The 20237-nt window shown below is 49.8% G+C and overlaps 1 protein-coding gene across 10 annotated transcripts in view; it reads right to left on the reverse strand.

The window, feature by feature from the left end:
- The window catches only part of ATP11C (ATPase phospholipid transporting 11C), a 55350-nt gene extending 35349 nt beyond the window's left edge, over positions 1 to 20001 (reverse strand). For 9 of the 10 annotated variants that reach the window (XR_007206715.1, XM_048318465.1, XM_048318457.1 and 6 more), the window contains exons 1-3: positions 19900 to 20001; positions 2673 to 2792; positions 872 to 961 (exon numbers count right to left, since the gene is read on the reverse strand). Coding sequence is in view for 9 of the 10 variants with exons in the window: in XM_048318465.1 (XP_048174422.1) it covers positions 872 to 961; positions 2673 to 2792; positions 19900 to 19926 (237 nt within the window). In the remaining variant the exon portion in view is untranslated. Of the gene's footprint in view, positions 1 to 871; positions 962 to 2672; positions 2793 to 8616; positions 8647 to 19899 lie in introns of those variants that run through there. The other variant, XM_048318458.1, reaches the window with a different exon arrangement.
- Between the last annotated feature and the right edge of the window lie 236 nt (positions 20002 to 20237).

Raw genomic sequence — 20237 nt, forward strand, 5'->3', positions numbered from 1 at the left:
AGAGTGACTGGAAACCAGAACCCTTTACAGTAGGGATAAAACAGTTCAAGCACTCATCTTTTAACCTGCAGCCTGGGAGAGAGTGATATCCCAGTCCTGACCCACCAAAACCCTGCAGAAGCCACACAACCAACGCCTTTTTATTCGTGGGGTAGAGCTCTGGTGCCTCTTTCCAGCCCTAGAGCTGGCTGTGTGCTGAGCCCCAGACCTGAGGATTTAAAATGTGAGCAAAGGCATTGCAGTGATTCTCCCAAACTCCCTTTGCCCCAGTGCATTTTGACAGCTTGCTTTTCTTGGATGACAGAACAGAAAATGAGTATTCCTCAGGATCTGCCCCTTCATACAAGCCACAAAGCAGAGCACGAAAAGTTTGTGCCTGTAATAAATTTGCTGCTTTGCCCATGCAGAGCAACTTCGTGAAGCTTCAGGTTTCCAGAATTCATCTTACGCATTTTCTGAATTTTACTGAGTACATCCTATCTCTCCTGCTTGCCTTGAAACTCATCATACCTGAGACATAAAATATCATATCACTTGGGGAAATATGAAACACAAGTAGTAATGGTGACAAAAAAACCAGATCTTAATTGTATAGCATCAAGTGTATTTTCAGTGGTTGAATGATCTTAACAGTGAGAATTAAGACGGTTTTTCAATGTTCCAGCAGTCATTCAAACCCCATCTCAGATAGGCCCAGATATTTTAATTATTTTTACGCCTTGGATGGTGTGGCAGAATTATAACACAGCTTCCAACTCAACAAATTCCAAACCTCTTATAAGCACAAACAGTCTTAAATCTCAATTCTTGTTCAAGCTATGTTTAACATCAGTGTCTAAATAAAACTCACTCTTAGCATCACAGCTCTTACCTGCACGAGGAAGATGATAAGGAAGTAGAAGTTGGCAATTCTTCTAAACTGCTCAAAAAGGTTCTTCGGGAGGAAATTCCAGAGGGTGTACTGTGGGGAGAGAGGGGGACTCACAAACAGACCAAGGCACGTGGCTGACAGGGACTAGAGCTACCAAAGGGAATGATCTGCACAGAGGAGCAAAGGAGCTCTCCTTCAACGTGGCAAGGGAAGCCCAGTGAGGCGGCTGAGCAGCCCTGGCGGGCCCCAGGCAGAGATGCAGGTCCTGGATCTAAAGCCAGGAGCACAGGGCAGCTGGATGCAGAGACACCACCAAGCTCTGCTTCGGCTTCCAGCTCCAGCTCTCTGCTGGAGCACCGAACTCTGGAAGTGCCTCACTGACAACTTCCAGAAAGGCATTTGCAGACACCTGCTTTCATTACAACATAATGTACAGTGGATAAATTTTTTCCAATTCCCAAAACCATCTTAGAGCTGCTTTTGTTATTAAAAAAAAAAGGCAAAAAGCCATGCTGCCCATACAAATTCAGTATTAGGTTGTGCTTCATTATAATTTTAAGAAGGCTGCTGAATCATTTCATTTACTTTGGAAAGCATGTGGAATTTAGGAACAACATGGAAAATAATGGGTCTAATATCTATCTTTCAGTCTGTCTGGAATAAAAAAGAATAAGCAGCCAAGTCTCAAGACCAATGTCCATTTAATTATAAAAGAGACTGGTAAGGTCCCAGGCCTAGCAAATATAAATGGAAAAAAAGAGCAAGGACACAACATTCAAAACTAAATCAAGGAAGAACTAAAATTAGTGCTCAACCAAACCATTTTTCAGAGAGGGAACTGAGACAGGGGAAGGTGTCCTCGCTGAAGGCCCCTCCTGTGTGCCAGGGAAACGTCAGTGGGAATGCTACACAAGTTAAACATGGACAGACTTAAAACTTTTCCCAAAAATAAACTCAGACATAAAAACAGATAAGATCCAGGATGTATAAAAAAAGAAAGGAGAGGGGAAAAAAACCCCTTAGAGCTCAAGTACAGCAAAACTGAAGCCCAAGTGTATGCTGAGCATCATGAATCCTAGGCACTGGGATACGTATCCAGCTGTGTTGACAATATGGAATGCCACTTGTTTGATATTTTACTCGAATTGGCTTCAAATCTTTTGAAATAGCTTCATGAATGTCATGGAAAAAAGCTAGGCAGAAAGCAGATGGGTGTCATCACAGTTTTCCACCATAAACAAAAGCTGCATTAATACCATATGAATGTTTCCCCCCCTTTCATCCAAAGGGATAAACAGAGCATGGTTATTTTTGCCCTATCTCAAGAGAGAAAAATCCCACAGAACCAAAGAAAAAAAAAAGTGAATCACATTTTTATGTCCCTTTATAAAATAATCCCATTCCTGTTTGCAAATCTTAGTTGCTGTTATCTCATGCTGTATTATATCTAAGCTGTCTTTTCTTCCCAAAGGGAATACCAGAAGCCTTTAAAAAACACCAAAAAAAAACCCCAACCCCACAAAATCAATGTGTCCACGTGCTTTGCTCTCATCCAACCAACAAGAAAGGAACTCATACATGCCCCAACCAGCATTTATAGGATGAAAAAAAAAAAAGTAAGACTACAAGAGAGACTGGAGCTGTGTGTAAGGGCTGTACCAGGCTGCTCCACTTGCAGATGGACCTTTACATCCACCCTCAGAGTCTCTCCATTTCCAAATCCCCCACCAAATAAAAGCAGGGTGAGTACCCGAGCAGCCATCACGCACATGGTGCAGCTGGACGAGCAGGGCGAGCTCACCTTGGAAGAGACGATCCTGTTGTCGCAGAACTTCTGTGCCACGTACGCCTCGGTGTCCGAAACGGGGCGGTGCCCGACCACCACGGTGCGCGTCCCCACCCGCTTCTCCTCCCCAGCACACTGTCGGGCAGCCAGGAAAAGGAAAAACCAGCTTTTAGCTCAAAGTAACTTAAATATTTGTACTAATAGCTTCCAGCTTCTCAGTGCACCGCGCTGTTCTTTGGAAATAAGGCAGCTGGAACTCAAAAATTCACCTCTCTGCCCCAGCCAAAGCACAAGAATGGAGAACACGTAAGGTCATTCAGCAAAACTCAGGCCATGCTGAGCCTCAAACACACCTTGGCTCAGCCATCAGCTCCCAGGACCACAGCCTGTCCTACACCCCACCAGGACAGGTCACTGCACTCCTGCCCTGTGCAGGACAGCTGCTGCCTGTATGTGCAGCCTGTGCCAGGTTATTTTTTCCTCTTGAAGAAGAATATGTCTTTATTAAGGACCTCAAGTCACTAGGAATATAATTTATCATCCACACATCTCTTCCTAGTCCTGACCTGGAGAATCCTGCAGCTCTGTGTTTATTCACTGCGTGGAGGACGATGGAAACTGCACCCTCCCTTATCCTCACTCTTCTGTCCAACCCTCAAGCCCATGCAAAATGTCTCACCACCACACTGGTACACACAGATTTAGCACTTAGCTCAAAAAACCAAAAGGGTCTTCTTCTGCTATTTAAAAATCTCAGCTAAAATCTCAAATAATGAAGCAGACAGTTTCACATCACAAACTCCTCAAGATGACACACAGGGTGCTGGGAAGCCAGCTGGGCTTGCTGGGGGGTTAATTTAAAGCAGAATGAGATGTCACAAGTGAATGTCAGCCTCATGTCATGGGGGCTTGATGACAGCCCCACTGCTCCGCAGCAGCATGAGGGGAACTGCAGCGGAATAACCTCAGCAGGGAAGCAGGGCTGCTCTGCAGGAGGACAGCAGCCCTTGCACAAAGCCACGAGACACCTGTGATCAGCAACACGGGGCTCCAGCAGAGACCCAGCCACCCCACAGCCCTTCCAGGCTACCCAGGGGACGTGACAGCACCCCGCAAACTACAGACACATCCTCCGGATCCAAGGGAGAGGATGTTAACACATAGTAAACAAAACATCTGAATGCACCAAAACTATCAGAGCTCTTCTATTTTAATGTGACTCTTAAACATCCAAGTTCCAACTTCTTGTAAATTATTTTAAAACCTTTCCCAACGTGTGACAAAGCCAAGGGCAGGCAGGTCCCTGCCAGTGCCTGCAGCCCAATGGAAGCTCTTGAGTGGACGAGGCAGCACTGCGAGCTCTACAGCCTCCAGCTCTGGCCTGCACAGCACACTCAAGTTTCTCAGTGGACCAGAAAACTTTGTGTTCAAAAACAACAGAACTGTGCAATACTTTAAAAATCAGCTTTTCATTCTGTCCAGGTTCCCCCTTTCATATAACAAAGTGTTCTTGCCACAGATGCTCACAGCCAAGGGAGAAGACCTGGCTGGCACCAGGAAGCATTTTGTGACGCTGAACTTAAAACTACACAGTGCATTTAAAATGCCCACTAACAGCAAATGAGTAAAGAGGGGAGGGGGGGAAAGAGTGGTGTTAGACCAGGGTAGGGTTTCCTTAGAGTTAAGGTTTTGAGCTTTTAAACATTAATAGAGAAGACATTTGTCACAGTTTATGGTTCAAGGGCATTAGCAGGCAGCAGGGCTGCTAAAACACCAGCAGATACTGTTCATACTCCACTTCATACTAATCCTCAACCCTACAGCTTGCTTGCTTTGAAACCCCACCAGAGCAGGTGTCAAAAATGCCAAATCCCTGTCCCGTGTCAGCTGCCCAGCAAGGCTCAGCCTTCTGCAGATGGATGCTCCTGGAGTGCCCTGGAGCTGGCTCAGCACCCCCTTCTCCAAAGGGCTTACCACACACAGCTTGTCAAGGTGCAAACAAAACCCAGCTAGAGGAAAGGTGCTCTGAAGAAAAACATGCTAAGACAGCAAGGCCTAGGACTAACTGCTGCTTGGGGAAAGTGTCAAAACCAAAAATTTAAACAGCTAAAACTGGTGGACCTGGAGCAGCAACAACTGAATGGATCCTGTTGCACCAGGAGCAGGATCTGCCCAAAGGAAGCAGCAGCTCTTCCTTTCCCTGGTCTCCCACCCATGACTGCAGCATCTTTAATTAAAGAAGTGTTTTTACACCATGCCTATACCTGGGGAGGTGTGCTGACCACTCGGACTACAGCCATCCTCACACCTCCAGTGGCTGCTGCTTAGAGCAGCAGGAGGAAGATTCTCAAGCCCTACACAACGTCCCTGCACCTCCCGACAGAGCCAGCAGCAGCCACCAGCACCCCCAGCAGGGACTGGGCTGGGCTGGCACACACTCCCAGCTAGGGAATGCCACCTTCCTCCCAGCCACACCACCACCACCCGTAACACCAAACAGCAACTCTTCCTAACTAGAAACTAGACCCAAAAAGGGTCCCCTGATGTATCTGCTGCACTAGGGAGGTGCCAGCCGTGGTCTCACCAACCTGTGCCCCAGGAGCGAGAGGCAGAGCCATCCACTCACGCCACAGTGGTACCAGGCAGCTGAGACAGATGTCCCCACGTCTGGTCCCCGTCGTGCCCCGTCCAGGATCTGGAGCCAGGCGTGCCTGGCGAGCATCCCTACAGCACAAGGAGGAAGCAACAGCTTCCCCTGCCCATGCCGCTTGCAGAGCGCTGGGAAGGAGCAGGGTGAGGGTTTGCCAATCACATGCACTGGCATGGAAACCACAAAGTTCTGCTTAAAGCACTTCTGAAAAAGTACACACGAGTATTTCCTGACTATCCACAGCTGGCCATAGAGAGCATGGAGTATGTGAAGCCTCAGAGCAGAGGAGAGCCCACACCCAGGTGTGGTGTATTGGCTGACCAAGCCACACCGAGTTATCAGCACCAACTCCTGGGAGGGCTTTCACCCTCAAATCCCTTCAGTTATTCATCTGCAGCATCACCTACAAAGATGAGTAACACCACAGTAACAGTGACACTGTAACTCCAGGGTGCATCCCAGCCCTCTGCGGGGGCTGCAGAGGGAGAACCCCTCCATGCTCTAACCAGGCTCCCACCACTCACAGCATTTCATTTCCCATTCCTCAACCACCCCGCGGTGTGACACCTTCCCACAGCCGCACGAGAAGCTGGAAGGCTTCACACCACATCTCTCTCTTCTCCAGCCTCCAGAAAGCGAGCGCACACCAGACGCCTGCAGCAAGAGGTGCTGGCTGAGCTCAGCAATTAAAAGCTCTCACTTTGACGAGCCCAGCTCAGCCGCTCGCCGGGTCGCTAATAGATTGCTACGTCTTAATAACGGTTCGCAACAGAGACTTAGAGGGAGATTTAGGGAATAACTGCCAGGCTTTGGGGAAAATTATAAAATATGCAGATTAGCAGGGAGAGGATTTAGACGACTTTTTCTGACTGCCTTTCATTAAAAATTTTAATTCTGATGGCAAAAAAAAGAAGAAAATATTACTTAGATACACTTCAAGCAGCTGCCTCTTTGCCTTCTGGGGTTCTACAAAGCCCACAGTCCTGGAGTGAGCTGGTGCAGGCAAACACCAGAGTTTCTCCTGCTGTTTAGAGCCAAGCCTGCCAAAAGGATTATTCAAGAAAATAAACAATTGCATTCCCCTCACAGGCACTTTCTCACCTCCCTGGGCTGGAGGCGTGGCATTTGCGTGAGCATGGGGAGAAGCAGAGCTGTCTGCAGGGATTAGCAGTGTCAGACTGGTCACAGTCTCAGGACAGTGCCAGGGATGCCACGCTGCATTCTCCCACCAAGCCTGGAGGATCTGGGGATGCTGGTAGGTGACCACAGACCCATCTGCTGTACCATGTCCCTGCAACGCAGAAGCGCTCCCAGCAGCTGGCAGACACGCAGCAGCACCAGGGGGACACCGCAGACACCAGGACTGAGAGGAAGGAGGGAAGGAGGCATTTTTGAGCAGAGCCACTATCCTGTCTGCATCACCTGAGGCCCAGCCCCAAAGACATTGGTCCCTCCTGCAATGTTTCAAGCTCCAGTTCAGAGCTCCTGCTCCACTCCCGCCGTGCCTAGCCAAGCCCATCAGCAAGTCAATCCTTCAGCAGGGCATCCAAACCAGCTTTCTGCTGAAGGAGCTCAGCTGGAAGACACCAGCCAGAGAGTCAAACACAAATCACAGGAGATAAAGATGAGGCGGGCGAGGCTGTTCTGCCAGGAACATCCCTCAAGCTGGCAGCTGGCTGCCCATCCCAGCTTTGCCCCTAGGCAGGCCCAGGTGCCCGGCTGCAGTGATAAATGCCTGCACTGATGCACGCTCTGCTGCACGCTCGGCAGGGCCAAGGGCTGCTGCTGCAGCACCACCCTTCTCATGCCAGGGAAAAGCTCACACATGAATGTATTTCTGTCAAATGCTTTGACGTAACCCAACCTTCCCATACTTGCACCTTTTATCAAGCCCACGTACTGCCAGAAGCAGCAGTTCTGAAATCAAGGCATTAGGAAGGATAATGGCTATTTTCTTACATTGCCCAAACTCAAAAACCCAACTACATGCCCATGGAAGGTCACCTGAGGCTCAGCATTTCACTATAAATCTTTCTTTGGGGAGATAAGAACGGGTATGATTTGAAGGCATCAGGCCAGCAGTAAAAATGCCCATGGATGCAATTAATAACACGACATATTGATGACTTGAAGCTATTGGAGCATCACAGAGATGGCAGAATTACATTTGCAGCCCACAGCAGACCCCAAATTCTCTGCCTGAGTTCCAGCAACTGCCCCCTCGTGCCTCTTGCCCCTTCTCCACATGTGCCCTCCTCCCACAGGAACGTCCCTCCCCAGCACAACAGCTCCTGCCTGCCGTGGGGAGCAGCTCTTCACCACCCTCCCCACTTTCTGGGAATCCATCACATCACCATGCACAGGACCCAGATGGCACCAGATAAAAGTTGCAAGCATGGGTAAAAATTAGCAAGCCTGGGTAAAAATTAACGGAGTTAGACTGAGTTCAACACAGAGGTGAACCTGTGCTCTGCAGCCACCGCTGACAAGAAGCCACTTCAAGTGGACTATTTCTAGGGCAGCTGCAAAACAGAGTGTTTAATTATATCCCCCATATGGAAAGCAAGTGTCTGTGCTACCTTCTGGCCCTGTTTCCAGAAAAAAACAGCAGCAGAAGAAAAAAAACCACCACCATTTGATTTACTACAGTTCCAGAAAGCACCAAAACCAGAACTAACTAGTAAAAAAACCTCTCCTTTCATGTTTGCTGAAGATAAGTTTAAGCCACAAAGTAAACACAAATAACTCATAGAAAACGGATCTAATAAAAACCACAGGCATTTAAAAAAAAAAATCATCTGCTAAACCCAGAGATAATTATACAGTACAAGTACAAGGCTCAAGCATTTGAATGAAATCACAGCTTATATTAAACATATGCACTAGAAAGATCACATTACTTGGCTTCGATCTCATGAATAGTTTAAAGTCTAATTGCTCCTGTATTGTTCCATTTATCATAAAAGTAATAGAGAAGGCGACCTGATTTACAAAAAAAGCTTGCAAAAATAACAGCACCTCCCAAAACAGCCTGTTCTAGCTCCCATTTCATTTAGCCTCAGAAGAACAAAGGAAAACACATCCACAATTCTAAAAAGCCTCCATAAATTTACCGTAACCTCCCCAAAACATCCGTCAGCCTCGGGAAGTCGCTCAGCACATCAACCTCATTGCCCAACCGATATATTTTTAATTGAAATTTCTTCTTGCCAATTTTTCTGTGACTCTTTGTCCTTAGTCATTTCTATGAGGGTACAAGCAATGCTTTGAGAATACCCTGAATAATTCAGCAGCTCAGACTGTGCTTACCCACACCGACCACATATTTAGGCAGATCTCCCGATTCAGAGAGAGAACTCCATCGATCAGGATCGACTCCACCACTCTCTCCCTGTGCCTGCAGGAAGGGTCAATAACATGCACAGACCTCGGAAAAAGCCAAACAACCAACACTGCATCTGAAATACTAAGAGCTCATAGGTCTGAGAGGATGGGCTGAAGGTGCACACCGCCCCATCTCCTTTCCCACTGGACAGGACTTTGCTGCTCATCCCCAAGCAGGACGGGAAGGCTGGTACCTTGGGAAAACAGAAGGTTGAAATTTAAACCAGTATCCCTTCTCCTGTGATGAGGCTGAAGCTCCCACTGATATTTCAGCCAGGGACAAAACATGACCACCAAGGAGTGACCGCTGGGTTAAGCTGGCTCCAGCCAAGGTGGGGGGCAGCAGGGGCAACCATGAGAGCCCCCAGACCAAAAGAATAAGCAAGAGGAAAAGAGGAGTCATGGGAAAAGAAGTACCGGGGGCTTTTTTACACCACAGTCAGTATGTGATGGGGCTCAACACCCAGACCTCATTCCTGGGCATGATAAAGCAGCAGATGATGAGCTCTAGCACAGCATCACTGACACAGATCACACCACCCTTAATGGAAACAGTGGTGCAGCCAAGCAAAGGGCACCAGACAGAGCCCATCCCCACGTCCCCTCTGTCCCAAAGACCTGCTGCCTCACCATATGGTCTTACAGGAAGATCACCTTCACCAAGGACAATGGGGTGGGGAACAGCAGAGCCCAACCAGGCTGCGTTTCCTGAAAAAGCTGACTTAGCCAACAGAGGCACCAATAAAAGCAGAGACATGGCCGGGGGGAGAGAACAGGGGAAAAGGCTACTTGAAAGATTTAATAAGGGTGGAGAAAGGAAATACAAGAGGTTTTTTTCCCTAGGTAATAAATTCAAAGGAGGGCCCAGCCCTATCCTGGACTTGAAGAGTGCCATGGTCAGGGGTGACAGCTGTAAAGACCTTTTTTGGCACAGATTTTGTTTTTCCTTCTGGAGGCAGTCTACCCTCAAAGCAGGCAGTACTGCATCTTCCCAGCAAACGTGCCACAATGCCTGCAATCACAGCTTCTGTTCGGCAGCACTTTGCACAAAGTCAGGCTCCCGAGTGATGCAGAAAGCCAAACCCAGACGGGATCAACTGGGGCAGCGTTACCTCAGCGCTGCTGTTCTGCGGAAAATCTGTTGCTCCTGCTCAAACACAACCACCGACCTTCGGAAGTTTTCAGCATCTCAATTCTTTTTTTCCCTGCCCCGTTGGCAGCCAGGGTTATGAAACCATTGCTCATCTTGAAATACAGGCAGCAGATCTTTATTTTTGGCAGTCCAAAAGAAAAGTTCAACCAGCATGCCGCCAGCATATAAAATTCAGGCTCATAGGAACACTTCAGGCTCAAGAACAGAAAAAGGACTTTGAATAAGAGCCAAATGTTTTGCAGAGGTCACAAAGCAAATACAACGAGGTCTTCCTGTCTTCAGAACTCTTCCTCCCTCCTTTCCCCAGCTCAAGCTGTGCACATATGTCTGTTCATCGGGAGCTATTTTAGCAGGGCAGCAAGCTCTCCAGAGCAGTGATTTGGCCTGGCAAAAATTAAAATAAGAGCAAAATGGAAAGAACCTCCCAGTTTGCAATTGTCAGTGCTTGCATCACCCAGCAGAGGTATAATTTGTTGGTTTTCCCGTTGTTTTCTGGTCCTCTGAAAGCCTGAGCTCTTCAGTTATGGAAACAAAAAAACCCTAAATGCTATGTTATGCATCCCAGCTCGGCCAGACATTACTCTAACCTCTGCCACCTACAAACATTTTGCCCCTTTTTAAGTTTTCCCAGCATTTCAGAGCCAGGCTGCCAGCTGACTGGCAAGAAGCCCATTTCCCAGAGCAGTTTATTCCCTTTCCCCTGGGAAGCAAGCCTGCCTGGCTGTCCACACTCCAGGGGCAGAGGCTACAGACTGCCCTGCCAGCATGTATCTCACCACAGCCCCCCAGAAGCAAGGGCTGGCACCCAGGGCTGCCCAGACCCATCCCCCAGATGAAGCTTTGCCCCAGGGAAGCTGTCCTATCTCCCACACAACAGCCACGAGGAGGGATGGGAGGGCAGGTCCAGCCACAAGGACTCCCCGAGTTCTGCACCAGCATCCTGGGGTGCCCTCAATCCCCGACTGGGTATCCAAGGTGCCAGCACCTCCTCATGCTCCTCACTCACACTGGTTCAGATCAAGCTTTTCAACTCCAAAACCGTAAAAGCTGTGGTTATCTAACTCTGCCCCTTGCTGTACTACAGACAAATGTTTCCACAGAAGCAGCAGGAGATAAAAGGGAAAGAGGTAGAGAACACCTGCTTCACCCCTTGCTCCACAGCCCAAATCAGCTCCACACGACCCAGACTGCACTGGGAATATTTTCATTTCTGGGTACTACAGCGACCAACAGATTCATCCTTGGGGCTTGCAGGCACAGTCATACCAGGATACTGGATCAGTGAAATCCACCCAGTCAGGAGAGAAATCCTCACCATGTGGCCTAGAACTGTTTATCTTCAGGAAATCCTTTGGCTCCTGTTCCGGCTGGGCAAGGCAGAGCAGAGGCTGAGCGAGCCCCACACCAAGCACTGCCCTAAGAAAACAGCCTGGAAAACTGCAAAGCCACAGGGACAGGGAGCTGAGGTTTCAGCTGGCCCTGGGACATCGGGCTCAGAGCTCAGGGGGTTTCACTGTGGTCCACCCCAGCACCATCAGCTGCAGAAGCAAGCCCGTCCTGTGCTGGAGAGCAGGACAGCATCCCTGGAGATGACTCAGCCATCTCCATCCCATCAGTCTGTTTCCCCAGCCCGGCACCAAGACAAGGGCGTTCCTACTCTCATGGTTATCTGCACAAGCTCCTTCACCCAAGGCTTCCTCTCTCTGCCTGACTGCTTCCCACCCTGCACTAACTGGAAGGGTACTTGTTAGGTGGGAAGTCCCACTTCCATCCATTCAGCTGCACTGGGAGAAACCACCCCACGGAAATTATGTACTCCACAATACTAATTTGGCTGATACAAAGACAACAGCCCTCTGGGCATCACAGCTTATTTTACTGCACTCCCTCCCTGAGCAAACAATATAAGAAAAGGTGAGCTGTAAGGAAGGAGGAAAATCAAAAAGAATAAAAAACTTCCACAACTCAGAGTGAACAAAAGTGGCATGCAAAACACCACCCAAAGCAAACAGGAACAAAAATATATTAATGCTGCATTTCAAGGTTGGCTTTGGAGCCCCCCCAGTGCAGTCTGAGTCCCTACAGATAGCAGCTGCTTGGCTTTGTATGAATGCTGGGGAGGAATTACACAGAAATCATAATAAAAGATGGAAAGGCTCCTCACAAAAGTGGATTTTTTTTCCCCTGCATTTAATTTCCTGGCAGTGAGATTTATTTTTTTTATTTTTTTCCCCTCTTAAGCCAATTGAGACTCCAGCAACAGAGCACAGCGTTGCTGCAGTCAAGCAGTATTTAATTTGTATTACTGCTGAAGAGATCTTGGATTGCAGTACCAAAGAAGCGCTTCAAATTGTCTGGTCTTGCCTGTTGCACATCTTACTCAGCTTTTCTAGGTCCTTTATAGTACAAGAAATAGAGGATCCCTCCGTTTTGCAAATCAGTGCATTTGCCACAATACTGCACACAAATTGCATTGACCAAGTGAGCGATGTCTCTGTTTCCCACCTCCATCGTCTTACAGACTCTTGTTAAGGTGTACAGCACACTTTAAGAAGTGCCAGATGAAAAGATACTTTGAAAACACAGAGCAAGAAATTACCAAGCCCTCCATAAGCAAGGCTGGAGTCCTTTCACCTATCGATCCTGAAAATTCAGCTGAACACAAGAGCAAAAAGCCTGCAGCAAAGCATTACCCAGCAAAGGCCACAATGGAGTTTAACAGGAATCTTGTTCAAGATGGGGAAAAAAACCACAAGAAAAGCCTGATTTGAGAGCAAAATACCCAGCTAGAACAGCCTCGCAGGGGCTTACCCCTCCTTCTGCTGGAGGAGGAAAACAAAAAGCTCTTTACAAACAACTGGATCATGCACTAAGCTTTCATTAAGGAGGGCAGGACAAATGTCTCTGAAGCACTGTCAATTAGGCTGGATGTCCAGAGGAGATCTGCTTTTAGTCTAAATGGGCTTCAGCTGGAATCCCATCCCAAACAACATGACTGAGGTTTGGGGAAAAAAAACCAGTGGAGTCAGCAGGATGCAACAGGTGCCCACGAGATTGGACAAACTGCACATCACGTGCAGAAGGGGTTGCATAAAGAGCTAAAAATTTTAGAGAGTATTGGTTCTGATCAGCATCTGTGGCAGTGAGCATCCCTATGAGAGCATGAAAAATTATGGAGGGGAGGAGAAACAAAACCTAGGACTGCTTCCCTCCCACCAGTGAGCCTCAGCTGCTCTCCCCACCCCACTGTCCCACACGCAGTTCAATATCCAAATGCACTTTGCAACCATCAAAGTGGTGCCTTGTGCCAATCACTGCCCAGCAGCTCCTTGGGTTTTGGCCAAGCCTGAGAAAGAGCCCATAAGCAAAAATAAATAAATAAATAAATATATATATATATTTTTTAATGCATCTCTGTATATTGCTTATATGCATATTTAATGTGCATATATTGCATGCATGTATATTTAATGCATATATATATTGAAATCACTGCAGCCTCTGGGCAAAACAGGCTTTTCCTGACCCAGTAGCCAAGCGGGAGCCAGGTGAGGGCAGGAGCCAGAGGAAACCTTTTAAAACAGGGAAGTTTCACTGTTTCCCCAGGCTACAAGTTCGTAAATCAAGCTGTAAACCAGTCTGCCACTCGCTGCCATCCCCTGCAGCGTACAGGCAGCAGCATCACCCTGCTCCCACAGGAAGGTTAAGGAAACCCAGGAACAGCTCCATGCTCGAGTCTTGGAGTTTATTGCAAAAAAGCAAACTTCTAACCAAATGTTAGCCAGTTCAGGCAAACCTAGCGAGTAAGTCACTGGTCAGGTGTTGGATAATTCAGAGCAGTTCAGCAAACTGCAGTGTGATGGTCACACCGAGAGCAGCCGGGGCTGCGTGCTGGTCGTGGAGCCAGCCTGGGAAAAGGGTGCAGGGAGCCTCAGGAGAGCAGAACTACATGAGATTACTGTACAGTTATTTCAACCATAACTGTAGAAATGGCTTACAGTCATCAGCAACGTGAGCAGCAGTGTCCTTGCTACCTGTTTCCAACGAGCAGGACACCCTTCTGACTGAGGGCAGGGCAGGGTCTGAGCAGAGCCCACTTCACCATGTCCTTCGTGCTGTGCCCACTGCTAACAGCAGCCCAGCGGTGTGAGGCTCTGAGTGACAGCAGGACACAGCCACAGTCCAGCACCCTGAGCTGCTGGGAACCAGCCCTGCCTGCAGCCCACCATCTGCATGGTCCCCACAAGTTAGAGAAAGCTGCAAGTCTCCAGGCAAACAAGGGAAAACACTAAAAAAAAAAAAAAACCCATCATTGAACCTCAATACTACTTGGTAATTAAAGCGGGGGGAAAAAAAAAAATCTTGTCTACTTGCAAGAGGTGAGGGAGCTGGCAGGGGCAGAGCTACAGATGTGTGCCAGGCTCTCCTGGCTCCTGCAGCGTCACTGTGGGGCTCCAAGCCCAGGCATGGACACAGGTGCACTGGCTGGGGAGAGCACAGGCAGGTGAAGTCCACAACACCCTGTGTATCGATAGCACTGGCAAAACCTGCTCGGGTAAAACCAGCCCGTCCTTCCCAGACCTCAGCAAGCACAGAAATGTTTCTGAGAAGAGCAGCGAGAAGATTTCAGTCTAGATGCAGAGCTATTTTCTGAGATCACCTCGGGATAGGCTGTCCTGGCACAGGGCAGGAGCTGCTGCCCTCTCCCCTCAGCAGGGGACACATTTGGGCAGAAGGCCACTGGAGTGACTGCCCAAGCCATGCAGGAAAACCTCCCTGCTGCCCTCCAGTCTCAGCACCCGCCTCCCACACACAGCTAAATACAGGAAACTCCCTAGAAAAACCCCCGAGCAAACATTTTCAGGGAAAGGCAAATGGATGAACAGCACACTCTCACCCCAAGTTCCTTGGAAAATTCCCCCCTTCCCAGGCACCCCAGCAACTCCCTTACCCCTGCAATGCCAGCTCCTCTGGCAGGCAGATCTTGGCCACAGAGATGGTCCCCCACTTGGCCAGTCCAGCACTTTCTCAGCAAGGACAGTGGGTTTACATCTCCCAAGGAAACACAGTCCCACAACGCAAGGAATTACACATCTGGGATAAGAGATGGAAACATGGTGCCATGGGAGGAAGATGCTCATAGGGACCAAACCTGCATTGCTAAAAACATGATCACTGGCAGGCAACAACTGATTCGGGTATGAGGGTTTCTTCTGACTCACAGATACCATGAATGCTCTCCATCAACTTTGATTTTAACTAATGCTTAAAAAAACCCAAATCTCTCCACTAGAGACAGTTACAGCCAGTAACAGCAGCTTTAATCAGAAAGGAAGTGTACAAACCAAAGGCAACAGGATGAAATTAAAGGCAAGGCTGAAAAGCTTGTTACTAATAGATGCCCTGTTTGCTTTTACAAGTTTTATTACTAAAAGCAAAGTGCCATGCCTTCAGCTGCAGTTCCAGTCAGCTCCCAACCTTTCCCATACAGCCCAGACAATCACCATTACCCTTAGCAAAATACCAGCTGGGGACAAAAGTGGTAAGAAGGGAAGAAGAATAGAGCCAAGACAACTAATTCTCCACAGAACAGTTTCAGCATGCCACAGGTTTAATTAGAAGCATCACTTATCATTAATGTTTGACCAGTGCTTTCCAGTCCGCCCTGCAGCGATTTCCAACTTCCCCAAGCTTCACCTGCACACATGAACACTTCCATGCAGCCGTTTATCCCGGGCCAAGTTTTTTGTTTGATTTTTATTTATTTTTAGCCAAATAGTGGAGCGATTTCTGGGAATAGGTCTACAGTTAGGAGACACTGAAGAGGAAATGGTTACAGGAATCTGAGAAACCCCTATGGCCCCATATTCCCCAGAACTTGAGAAACTCCTGTGGCCCCATTTTCCACTTTGATGAAGGAGCATCAATAAGGGATCACAACTCTAAGCTTTTCACAGTTCCAGCTTTCCTAGCTGAGCCTTCCTTGACTTCTCTGTGGTCAAGCATGGGCTGCCATGTGGCTGCTACAGGGGAACTGGCCCTGAGCACATGGAAGGCTGCTGTCACCTTAAACACATCTTACAAAATAAAATTTCAGCAATTTTCATGAAAAATTCAAGTGGCTTCATTAAAATCCACACTTCTGAAGTGTGGGATTTCTCCAAGCAGAACTGCCACCTGGTGTCACAGAGATACCCCAGCCCCAACCTTTGCTGCTTGCAGGTTTTTGTCACATCAATGAAAGCAAAACACTTCCTGCAGAAGCTGGCAGTCAGGTACAAGGTATCTGACATGCAGCCTCACCCTCCAGGTGTTAACATGGCTGGACTGGGGGAAAAGGCAATTCTCACAGCTTCCAACTCCTACCTATAGTCATCTTTACTATTAGAATAGGAACTGCAATCACACACTAATGTTTGGTTCACATTCGCTGGAAAAAGAAAACAAGTGTGAAAGAAAATCACAGTTCTGCTCTGTGTCCAAAAATAGATTTTATTACACGCTAAAATACTAAAGACAAGAGTGTAAATCAGCATCCTCCACCCCCAGACCTGGACATGTTTCACAAGCCATGCTCCAGCACGCCCCAAGCTGGGCAGGGGCTGGCAGCCAAGAGTGGTCAGCCCCACACTGCCCAGTGCACCCCAGGGCTCTTCCCATCTGCCCCTGTCCCTTCTTACCCATTTCCCAGTGCCAGTGGGGAATTTACTTCCTATCTAAAAGGTGACTTTGGGCCATTTCCCATTTTCAGCCACTTGAATAGGTCCAAGCAGGGCTATCTTCCTGCAGGGCTCCAGGTAGACACTGCCCCACAGGGCCTCATAACCAAGCTGGGGGTACCCCCATTGCTGGCAGCTGCACAGGACAGAGGGATGCAGACCCCAGGAGAGGAGCAGCAAGAGAACATCACTGCAGCCTCCAACAAGGCAAAGGCTCAGAGTCACACAGGTCAAGCCCAGGGACAACCACTGCAAGCCCATCTAAGAGGCACCTTCTTCCCCAACACCAAGCAAGCACTGTTGAGAGCCAGCAGCTCACAACAAGCCCAGCACTCGCCAAACACCAGGGATTTACCAGGGCACAGGCTGCAAAGAGGATCAGACCCCAAGGTATTTAATTAAATGGGAATAACACAACTAAGGTCCTATTGTTAGGCACTGCACAAGTACTCAAACAGAAGAATTTTGCTCGCAATTACAGACTGTTTGTTGTTTTCTTACTTATCCTGGGCTTTGAACACAAATAGGAGAGTACCAGAGCAAGGAACTGCACTGACTGCAGAGGCAGGAGACCCAGGGCAGAGCACCACGACAGGCGAGCATCAGCCCACGGGCTCAGCCAGCACCAGGCATCCCAAGAGGATGGAGAGCACCCTGGGGCGCTTCACCCACCATCCCAGCCTTCCTGGAAAGGCTGAGGAAAACTGAAAACAATGAGGGCATCAATAACTTCTCTTTCAGCATTTCTCACTTATTTCTTGCAACAGCCCAAGTGGGCACTGGCCCTGCAGCCCTGGCAGAGCTGTGGGGCAGAGCTGTGGTGCAGAGCTGTGGCCCCAGGGTACAGCTGTCTGCATGCTTCCAAGGAACCCAGGCAGAGTAATAAATGAGGAAAAGCACATTGTCTGTGATACACAACAGAGGGACCAGCACTTCCCAGCAGGTCTGGAAGTGGACAGTGCTCGCCCCAGTGAAGGAGTGTGAGGAGCCCAGCACAGCAGTGACCCCAATCCTTCCCTGGACACCAACACACTTCCCCACTCCACACCCACATCCTCCCCACAACAGCTGTACGAGCAGCATGACACTAAAAATAAGACTCCAGCACTGGAATCTGTTTCCAAAAAAGAATTAAAGTTATATTTCAAGTTGACAGTATCTCCTAAAAGTGGATTAACCATGGCAATTCAATCCCACCTCCCGGCAGTGATCCCAGCCCCACTCTTCCTTTGACAGGGATTATTTCAGTGATACAAATTGAAGTTCAGAATCCAATTTGTTTCTGCAGAGCATCAGTCTGTACCCCCAGGTAGCTAAGCAGACCCACAGGCACCACTCTACCCTTCCTGCTCTTTTTACCATCCCATTTTACACCCTATCCAGGATAAGAGTTTATAGGAGGGAAAAACAGAGCCACAAACAGTCATGTTGATAGGGCAAGTCACATCCATTGTGCCTAAGCTGTGAAATACAATTGAAAGCAGGATTTTTAGTATCTGTTGGTATTTACGAGCCTCTGGCAGACACCACACAGTGCAGAGGTTACAACGTTTGTCTGAATAGCCCTATGGGATCTTAAGTGTCAGAAAATCTGCAGCCTTTAACAACTGCAGTGAATTCTGCAATGCCACTGCCACAAGATGAGTATCTCTTGAAGCCCAGCACTACCCATCCAGGACTGGGGGCAAGACAGCAGCTTGGGGATAGTTCCATGGAGATTGGCACGGGTTGCCCTCTCCTCCCATGGAGCAGGAGAGAGAGGACTGACCCAAGCCTATTGTGGCACCCTGCAGGGCTGGGGACAGGGCAGAGCTGCAGCAGCATGGCAGGAGCTGCTCTATCAGCCAAAGGGTGATATTGGGGGACCCGTACCACTTGCACCAGCTTGATAAGAAACAGCTCACTGCTGCTGCTGAAATGCTGCTTACAAAGCCAGGAGGTGGAAACAACGTCTAAATCCCACACCAACACTGCAGATGACCTGGCACTCTGTCCTGGTCTCTGAACAGAGCTGTTCCTCTAGCAAGAAAACCACCTCTACCCTTACAAATAGGTGCTGCAACAGCTCAGCCCTGCACTAAGCGTTTACAAATACCTGGGCTGTGCTCAGGATATTTTTTCTCCACCTCAAAGGACATCACATCCCAGCAGCACTGAACGTCCCCTCCCCACGCCGAGGGACTGTGAGAGGTGACACAGAGACTTTGTGGGACCCCGGGCAGGGCAGGGCTCGCTCCTCACGAGCGAGGAGGGTGCTGGATCCAGAACCCGGCCAGGCAGCTTCACAGTTACCCGCTACAGGAAGCGGCCACCCAAAAACGCTTTTAACCGAACTCAGTGGAAATGCCTCAAGCCACAAATGCCTCCCGACACGACTGAGACAACAACTCCTGCTAGGGTGGGGTAGGAAGCACTTAACACAGGCAGAGCTAAACTCAAAAGGCATCAAAGGCAGCAACTCAGGGCACTGAGTTTCCATCTGTCCCCGAGGCTGACAAACAACCCAGAGCCCGCAACAGAAACACAGCCTACACACGGGAAATCAACCCGCGTGCCCCCCAGCCCCGCAGAGCTACCTCCAGACTTATAAAGGAGAATTAGAGTCCCTTGCGCTATAAGCCTGGAAAATCTGGCACAAATACCTCGCTCCAAACCAAAAGTGAATATGAGAGCGCATCTCCCGGCGGCTCCGGCCCTGCGGGCAGAGCCCATTATCCCGGCAGGTAACGGGGTGGTGCCTCGGGAAGCGGCTCCGGAGCCTCCCACGGTGTCGGGGCTGTGCTAACACCACTCACCACCGCCTGAACTCCAGGAACTTTGCTAACTACGCACTGCGCAATCAGTGACACTGCTGAATAAACAGCAGCGCCCGAAATGATGTTAAAACACGGGGTTTGCCACGTTTGCTGTGGAAAAGGAAAAAAATGAGTAATTACAGAGTTGAGGCCAAGCAATGAGGTCACGGTGAAATCTCCGAGTAGCTTATGTGGCAGCGGGAAGGGATGGGGATGGGTCTGGCGGCGCGGAGCGTCGGCGGGGCAGCCCCCTGCCTCCCACCCGGGGCAGGAGGAGCCACGCGGTCCGGGGAGCGCGCTGCCGGGGCGGGGAAGTCCCCTCCAACAGGTTTGGGGAAGGAAAAAAACAAGGTTTGGGCTCCGGCAGCAAAGGCAACTTCTGGAGGGCTCGCAGGGTCGGACTGAGCCGGGGCCCTGCGGGGAGGGGGATGCGCCCCGCGCCGAGCACCGCCCGCCCCGGCGGGAAAGCAAACGCAACACAAGGCAAAAAAGACAATAACAGCGAACTTCTCCCTGCCCGCCGCCCCGGCCCCGCACTCACCAGGCGGCTGAGGCTGCGGCGGAGCATCACGGCGGCGCCCGGCCCCGCCGCGCTCACCGCCGCATCGCCCGGCCCGGCTCCTATTCCGGCCGCGGGCCGCGCTCCGAGCCCCGCTCCATGCCCCGCTCCGAGCCCCGCTCCGAGCCCCGCTCCATGCCGCCGGCCCTGCCCGGCCCGGCCCCGCTTTGTCCCGCCGCGCCGGGGGCGGGGCCGCCCCGGAGCAGCCTGGGAGTGCAGGGCGCTGCCGCCGCCGCCAGGCGGAGCCACCGCGCCCGGCCGGGAGCGAGGGGGGCGCGGCGGGGACGGGCTCGGCCCCCGCACCCTGTTACACCCACCCC

The sequence above is a fragment of the Corvus hawaiiensis genome, chromosome 14, assembly GCF_020740725.1.
Source record: "Corvus hawaiiensis isolate bCorHaw1 chromosome 14, bCorHaw1.pri.cur, whole genome shotgun sequence".
Classification (NCBI taxonomy): Eukaryota; Metazoa; Chordata; class Aves; order Passeriformes; family Corvidae; genus Corvus; species Corvus hawaiiensis.